General features: G+C 37.7%; 1 protein-coding gene across 2 annotated transcripts in view; it reads right to left on the bottom strand.

Annotated features, from left to right (window-relative positions):
- LOC109843168 (probable protein phosphatase 2C 46) overlaps positions 1-2,357 on the bottom strand; it is a 4,684-nt gene extending 2,327 nt beyond the window's left edge. For both annotated transcript variants that reach the window (XR_002247555.1, XM_020412100.1), the window contains exons 1-2: positions 1,814-2,357; positions 214-581 (exon numbers count right to left, since the gene is read on the bottom strand). Coding sequence is in view for 1 of the 2 variants with exons in the window: in XM_020412100.1 (XP_020267689.1) it covers positions 214-581; positions 1,814-2,150 (705 nt within the window). In the remaining variant the exon portion in view is untranslated. The remainder of the gene's footprint in view (positions 1-213; positions 582-1,813) is intronic.

The raw sequence follows: 8,877 nt of genomic DNA, 5'->3' as shown, positions 1-8,877 counted from the left end.
GATTATTTGACACATTTTGGAGTTTTTGGAGCTTTGGAGGACAAGTCTTGGAAGTGCAGTGAAAGTTGAGAAGGGTTTTGTAGGAAATGCCGAAATGTATTGGGGTGTTTTCTGAAATTTATCCCATATAAAAGGCGGACCACTTTATACTATGCACGGATATCAGCAAATATACAGAAAGAAATACACAAACATTATCCAGAATGAAAATACCTGTATGATACCCTTCACACGCCAAGCCTTATGCTTTAGAACGACAATCTGTGGATCATCAGGATGCAAAGATTGCAATTCCTCACGCACAGACTCATTGCTTGCATTGTGTTCTGTTGACATCTGAACTGCTGAAACTTCTCGCTCACCTCTCAACCATCTGCCCAAAACTGCACGAGAATCTCCTGCATTTGCAACATAAAGCATCCCGCCACAAATTACACCAACCAAACAGCAAGAACCAACCGATGCAAGCTGTGGCGTATTTTCCCATTGCTTTCTTACAACAGAGATGAAGCCTTCTTCTGTGGCTGCATACGCTCTTTTTATAACATCTACAGACATGCCTTGTTGCTCTGAAGCAAATTCTGCATATCATAAATATCCATTTCATCATGAGAGGACACTTGAACGGTGAACACAAACTAATTTCAGACTACAGATTCAAATTGAATAGTATGCAAGGAAAAAAAAAGTATTTCTAAAGCATATCTAATTAAAGACTAAATTTCACCCGTAATTGGTAAAGGACCAAATTCTTGAGGGTGTAGTTTCATGCTGATCCGGGAATATTTTTGAGCTCAAATCAGCGGTCACAACACGACTTGAAAATAAACTGTGATAAGCAATATGAGTATTATTTTATGTTGAATATTTAGAAGGTCGGCTCTTGACCTTAAGAGCTTCATCATCAATACCTGGGAATTTTTAATTCCAACGCTCAACAAAATAGATCTAATGAAGTTGTAAGATTGTGATGTTTAAGTAACGTCTTAAATCTCGGTATAGGTTTTGCTTCTTCTTAGACTTTATTAGCATTGGGTATCAAAATTTTCAGTTGTCTTGGTAGTTTTGGACCATAATTATCATTACATAGATTGATATTGGACAATGAGTTAAGAGATATGAGATCTGGATATCTGTAAGGAAGAGATCAGCTGATCCCCTTTTACTTTTTTGAATTTCTTCTTGCATGCTCTAGATATATCATTAAAACTTTGTAATGCATCAAATTTTTAAAATTTGATATCCAGTATCACAATTGACTTTCGTTCAACAATAAACAAAGAACAAAAACTTAATTCATAGCAAATAATTTCTAATAGCCCCTCAAAATATTGCACATTCATTATCTCATTCAAATCAAGCAAGACAAAATCCAATTCAGCACACAAAGAACAAAAAAAATCAAAACCATGGCAGATCATGAAATTAGAAAATATAATTAAAATACGTTGTAAAATGACGAAGAAAATCCACCCTCCTGAAAATTTAAACATTTGATAACCAGCATTCCTCTATTAAAAGCTATAGAAAATTGTGAAAACAGAAAGAATTCAGAAAATCAAGCATGCTCAAAATCCACACTTTTTTTACATCAAAAACTTAAAAAAAAAACTTTCTTAAATTCAAAAAAATAAACCCAATTAGAAAATAAATCAATATTCGTACAGGAAAGTTAAAATCAGAAAACCTCATAACCAAATGATGACCCATGTCAAACTAATCAACCAACTACTCCAAAATCACATTTTGGCATAAAAAACTCAACAAAAAACCCCATATTTAATTTAAAAACTTAAAAAAAAACAACACATACTCTTCAAATTCTGGAACAAACAATCGGCAATATACCGCGAGGTCTCAGGCCCGCCATGGCCATCATAAACCCCAACAAAAGTCCCACAACACAAGCTCCCCGATCTCGAGCTCTCCACGCTCAACGCCCCTGATTCGATCTGGCTCGAATCTTCAAGCAAATTGTTCGCCTGCACAACCGCCATCGAGAACTCTCCCGCCACGTGGCGCCCTAGATCCTTGTACCAAAGCAATCCATCGGTCCTCGATCCGTCGTCGCCGGCGACGTCGAAGGCCGACGAGGGTCTCCAGCAAGGGCTCATGATCTTCATTATAGGGGAATAGTAAGGATTGAGCATTCAGTCATTGAAATTGAGGAGTTAGGTTTAGGGTTGGGCATGAATTTGGGGAGAAAAGGTGTGATTTTTATGAGATTTGGGGATTTAGGGGTTTCGAATTTTTTTTTTTTTTAATTTGATGATTATTTTTTTCTTTTGTTTGGAGAGAGCGAGGGAGAAGGGAGAAGAGTGCGGGTCCGCGATTTTTGCGCTTTGGTTTGTTATTTAAAAGGTTCGGGGAATTTGTTTGGTTGCTTCCTCCGACCTTCCATCTTTTTTTTTCTTCTAAATTTCTCCCGTTATTTGCATATATACCCCTTCAATGATGGACATTTGCAAAACTACCCTTCATATCTGAATATTTACAAGACCACCTCTGATATCATCAATTTTGGAAAATATACACTCAAAGCACTTGATCATCAAATTTTATAAGCTAATTTATATTCACAATATAAAAATTATCAATCAAATAGTTAAATTTTTAGCATCAAGCTGATGATTTGTTGATTTTAGGGGTAGTTTTGTCACAAAGTTGCTGTTTGAGGAGTAGCTTTGCAAATACTAAGATTTAGAGTGTATTTTTGTAAATATCCATGATTTAAAAACAACCCTTTTATCTCTTAAAAAATTGAAAATAAAAATAAATATATACTTTAGAATTTTTTGCCCTTTTTGCATGTATAGCTCTCAATTCTATCATATCTGTCACTTCCAAGTTTCAATTTTTTCTTGCATGTATACCTCTCAATTGTATCATATTATTCAATTCAAGTTCAAATGTAAGTATTTGCAAATTAATCCTGCAAATCACCATATGGGTTTTTTTGCCTTGTAAATTTTTAAATGTAAATAATACACTTTTGATTAATTTAGTTAATTTATGAATTTATATGTTAGATAGAGAATGAGATAAATATAGAGGATATTCTTAAATTATTTACATTTCCCAGTCACCTAGCCTCTCCCTCTTTCTCTTCCAGTATCTTTAATTAGGATTATGGATATATCAAAGGTACTTTATTAAATATCTAACTTTGGAAGTAGATTTGCAAATATGATAGATTGAAGGCATGTATGCAAAAGACCAAAACCTTGGCTTTCTTTCATGTGAGACACTAATTCTAGGGAAAAGTGCTTCTAGGCCCCAAATTTGAATTTTCAATGTGTCCCAACCCCTCCTATTTTTTTTAATGTGCTTTAGCCCCTTTTTTTGAAAAAAAAAATATGCTCAAGGCCCTCCATCATGATTCCAACTCATGCCAGCAGTTGATTAGACATGTCAGCTCATGATGAGACATGTTAGCTGGCTTAAATCCCAAATTTACCCTATTCTTTTTCATGCTAGCGGATGTTAACTCTTACAACTAATATGTTAACTCTTATAGATAACATGTTAACTCTTACAGATAACATGTTAACTCTTACAGCTAGCATGTTAACTCTTACAGGTAACATGTTAATTCTAAGAGTTAACATGTTAACTCTTACTAATGTGCCCACGCGAAGTTCCTCCGGACGGCGCAAGCGGCGGAACAGGGGAGGGGGCAGAGGGGGACCGAAGGAGGAGGATGGAGGTGTAGGGGGAGGTGCAGTCACGTCAGAAAAGGCAGGATCTCGAGAGGAAGAAAGAACAGATCTGAGATCTACACGAAGTCACACTCCGGATCTGAGCTTGGTCTTAGATCCCGAGATCCGAACGATTATTTCCTTGGTGATCTAATCCCTCCCGGCTATTATTCCCTTCGTGGAATAATACCCGTATAATCGTGTAGATCCGACCGGATCTAGATCGCGCGGTGGTCCACGGATACACCCCGGCGCAGGCGAAGAACCCACACAAGCGAGCGACCGCAAAACAGGAGCTCGCGATTTGTTCACAAAAGGAAAGTTGTAATTTTTCTTATTTTTCCTTGATTTAGTTGTAACCGGATCTAAAAAAGACCGGATCTTTTGTAACCCAAGATGACAATTATCTCAATGAATAAGAAAACAGTTTTCCACGCGAACAATCTGGCGCCCACAGTGGGAGCCACCGATCTCGCTGCCGAGATCGGAGCGTCCCAGCCGCGGATCGAGATCCCGGTCATGGAGGAGGTTGAGTATGAGTTCGACCAGCAGAAGTACGAGGAGTACGTGTCCTCGTCTGGATCAACCTCCCCCCGCTCATATCTATCTTATATCATTCTTGCAAGAGCAAATTAATCAATATAATTTTAATTGGAAGTTAATCAGGATTAGATTAGTATAAGACCCTAATCACCCCACCCTCTAGGGTCTAACAGTAACAATCAAATGTAACTCCTCCAGAGATTGATGTAGGAAATCGGCATAGACATGACACGCATAACATCATTTAGCATATGCTACCGCATCTGCTATCATTGTCGGCCACTAGTAACCTAGACAACAAAGTCATTCCTAGAGTTCGGGACCTGGTTAACAAGCTCCACATGCACCGTCATTGGCTTGCTTTAATGCTTCTTGAGCTTCACTTGGTAATAAGCATTGGAGCAACATATTGTCGAAAGACTATCGGTATAACGTTTACGTAGCAAAATCATAGAAGAAGAATGGAGCCCTTCTTTGAATAAAGACTGCTTGCTTCGGACAATCAGTTAGCATCCTATGCAAGACGTAATCAATGATTTAGAACCACTAATTGTTGTCTAAAAAAGTGAGTTGGTATGACAAGCACTTCATTTGCTTCAAGAAATAACTATGGGGAGCATAATTGATGGCTAACCAATGTGATGGGCTTAGTTGATTTGGGCGCCCAGGCAAGTGTAGCTGTAAGGGATGCCAAAGAGTTTGCATGAGTGTTCTCGAGGCAAGTTACATAGCAGATATAGAAACCTTCGAATGATTGAGCAAGCTTTGCCTCCGCTTTATGGTAATATGTGGTCGTTGTGCATAACCTCATATTCTCCTTTGATGTGATTCACAATTAGCTTGGAATCACCGTGAGCTTCAAGATATTTGACACCCATGTCTTGAGTGAGTTATAGGCCGATTACAAGGGCATTATACTCAGCTACATTATTGGAGCATGGCTCGGTCAATGAGTAGGTCGGAGGAAGAACATGTCCATGAGGATCAATCAGCACTACCCAAACTCCTGTGATAATTTCTCCTTTATGGTTTCATCGTGATGTGCTGTTGAAGTATAGTTGCCATGTTTGATGGTCTGTAGTAGTATTTGACTCAAAGACTACATTTAGGATGTCTTCATAGAGTTTAGAAGACTCAGGGATGGGATGCTCTGCCAGAAAGTCGACCACTGCTTGACCCTTGACTGTTTTCTGCAGTACGAACGACATGTCATACTGTGAGAACTGTAATGCTCATTTTGCTAACCTAAAATTTAGTGATCTAGATTTCATCATGAGTATACATAGAGGATTAATGCTAAGCATTTCTTTTTACTGAATTGTAGTGATGTTCGACACCAATCATAGTCCAGTTGAGGTAATAAATAGCTTGCTTGTGTCCATTTTCAATCTTCTAAGCAAGAAGTGCTCCAAGAGAGTGGTTCATTACTCTAACATAGATCAGAAAAGTTTAGTCCCAGATGAATGAAACACCTTTCTTCATGAATCTTTAAAATAGTTGATATTTTTCAGACAAGTTGGTGATAAACCTAAGGATATAGGCTAATCGTCATTGTGGACCTCTGAGTTCTTTGAGATTCCTTAGAGGTGACATCTCTTGGATGACTTTCCACTTTTTCAAGGTCGACATGTAATCCTTTGGATGTTACAATAAATTCTAGAAATTTTCCTGATGAATCCTCTAGGAAAGATTTAGTTGAGTTCATCTTGAGTTGATGCTTTCACATGATTTTGAACATCTTTCTCAAATTACAAACATGATCTTCTTTGTGGTGAATTTTAATTTCAAGGTCATTGGTGTATCACTCTACTGTTTTGTGTAAATTATCATAAAAGATCATGTTCATAGCAGTTTGTAAGTAGCTTCAGCATTCTTCAAACTGAAGGGCATTACTATATAGCAGAATACTCCTGAGAGCGTTCAGAACGCTAGGTGCTTTTGATCGTCTGGATGTATTTTGATTTGATTGTATCCAGAAAACCCATCCATGAATTATATCCTCTCAAATCTGTATGTGTTGTAAACCATGACATCCTTGATAGGGTGAGAAAATTCATTTTTCGGACAATCAAAGTTTAGATTCTATAAATCAATGTAGATTCTGATCTTGCCACTCTTCTTTATCACCACCATAATGTTGGCTAGCTAATCGGGATGCTGTTCTTCACCGTATTCAACGAGTTTATAGATTTCCTTCTTAATCTGTTTCATCAACTCAGGATGGAAGCGTCATTGTTGTTGCTTGACCGGTTTAATGCTACGGTTAATGTCAAGGTGATGCACAGCCACGTTAGGGTCTAAATCTGTCATGTCATTGTAGCTCCAGGCGAAGACATCAATGTATTCTTGAAGGAGAACTATGAGTTCTTCTTTTTCAGTGGATGATAGACTTTCACTGATGAAGATGGGCTTAGGGTTGATTTCATCGCCTATGTTGATTTGAACCACTTTATCTTCTGTGATTGATTCTCTACCTTCGAAACATTACTCTCATTGCTTCTCAAGTTGCTTTGTCCATGAATCATCTTCAAGGCCTTCGAATACTATGGATTCATTGAGATCCATGATTAGGTCGTATGAGTTCATGTTGTCTATGAATTTACTACTCAAGACTCCAAGGCTAACATCAGAATTCTAATTCGACGTGTCTGAAGAACTGCTTAGAAAGTCATCAAATGTTGGTCCTGTTTATGACTCGGTTTCAGGAGAAATATAATAGAGCCCTTGTTTGGTTCAATTTTAATAATTGAGATTTTCATCTTCTGGTGTGAAGGGCATCAAAGGGACTCTTAGTTCTCTATTGAAATTAACAAATAAACAAAGGATGGAGATTGCTTCTATCTTCAAGTACTAACTTGGTTATGAAGAAATTACAACTTCTACCGGTTTATCAAAACATTACGAAGAATATTGAGATCGCCATTAATTAACCCTATTATCAAGAAATTCAAACAATTCCAGACTCAAAACGGTCTGTCGGATTCTTTTTCGTGTGCCGGTAGAGCATCGATCTGGTACTCCGTTGATATGCCAAGTAAGATGATGGGTCTTTTGCTATTGATGAGGATTAGAATGCTTGGAAGGTTGCTCAGTCTTCTCTTAGCAACGTCTCTTAATGGGATCGCAAATGCGATGCGTGTGTAGCTTGTTTAGCCAAAGCTTTCGGGGCCCCTCCTTTTTCCCTTAAAATGGATGATCTCCTCTCCTTTTATAAGCTGAAAGAAAGAGATAATGGTCCCCTTAATTGTGGATTATGTGGCCATTAAAGTAGAAGTTAGTGGTAATTGGTTATCCCGTGAAAATAGCTTTGAAATGGATATTTGGGCGAATTTCGCGGACTTGGCGAAGTTCACTGATGACGTGGGTGAAGGTCGCTTTGGACATGGGCATGCCTTCTTCAGAAGTGGATGACTTAGTCCACATGGGCGGAGTTCGTTAATTGGAGAACTTTGCCTACGAGTATAAATTTAGCATAGAATTCGACTAGTGATTTGATTAACCGATGACATCTTTCGACTTGACCTAAGGCATGTTGCGAAGGTTGACTCGCATCTGACTTGGTTGGTCGAGTCTATAAGGGCTATCTAGCGAGGTTCGCTTCAATCGTCAAGTGACCTTCGCTGTAGCTTATTTTGGGCTTGACTTTGGGCCCATTTGAAGTGTTTAGCCCATGGGCGTTCACTTCTCGGATCCAAACTGATCATCATCCTTGGCAAAAATACATTTTGATCGTCTACAAAGACATCTTGCTGACTCCAAGCCTTGGAACAAGTTTGACAAGCTACATGAAAGCTTTGCCTTAGAGCCCCAGAATGTATGGCTTGAGATTATAAGTGATGGTTTCCAGCCTTTCACAAATTCGAAAGTTTCATATAGCATATGGCCGATTTTACTTGTTCCATATAATATTCCATAATGGATGTGCATGAAGCAATCTAATTTCATTTTATCTACACTCAATCCTGGTCCAAATAGTCCAGGAGATCCAATTGACAACTATTTACAATGGCTAATTGAAGAACTAAATGAGTTGCGAGCATCAGGTGTTCGAACATATGATGTATCTCTAACAAAGAAGATGTAATGGCCGTAAATTTCTAATACGGGTTTAAATAATTTTTTGATAATTAAATATTAAATATTATTTTTCTAAAAAGAGTATTTGTATTTTCCTAATTTCTCTAGAATTTTCTCTGATTTAAAATACGATTTTATATTTATTTTAATCGTTTTGCTAATTATAAATTTAATTGTTTCGGTTAAACTTTTAAACTAATAGTTAAATATTCATTATTGTTATTGTTATTATTATTTTGACTATAAATTTTGAATATTTATTTGAATAAATTTTCTGGTATTTTAATTTTTATTTTTAAAGAGGTATTTTTCCCTGTGTTTTTCCTCTTACCGGTATTTCATATCTCTCTCCTACCCCATTTCCCCAATTCACTCCCTAAATCCCGCAAATCCCCACCTCGTGTTTCCCCCTCCCTCGTGTCCCGCACCCCATCTCTTTTCCTCTCTCTACAAATCTCATTCTCACTCTCCAGCTCACTCTCACTCAATCTCTCTCTCACCCACGTGACTCTCTCCAATCAATCACTCCATCACTCTCTCTCTCTCTCTCTCTCTCTCT

The sequence above is a fragment of the Asparagus officinalis genome, chromosome 5 (genome assembly GCF_001876935.1).
Source record: "Asparagus officinalis chromosome 5, Aspof.V1, whole genome shotgun sequence".
In the NCBI taxonomy this organism is placed as follows: Eukaryota; Viridiplantae; Streptophyta; class Magnoliopsida; order Asparagales; family Asparagaceae; genus Asparagus; species Asparagus officinalis.
This window is presented reverse-complemented; position numbering and strand designations above follow the sequence as displayed.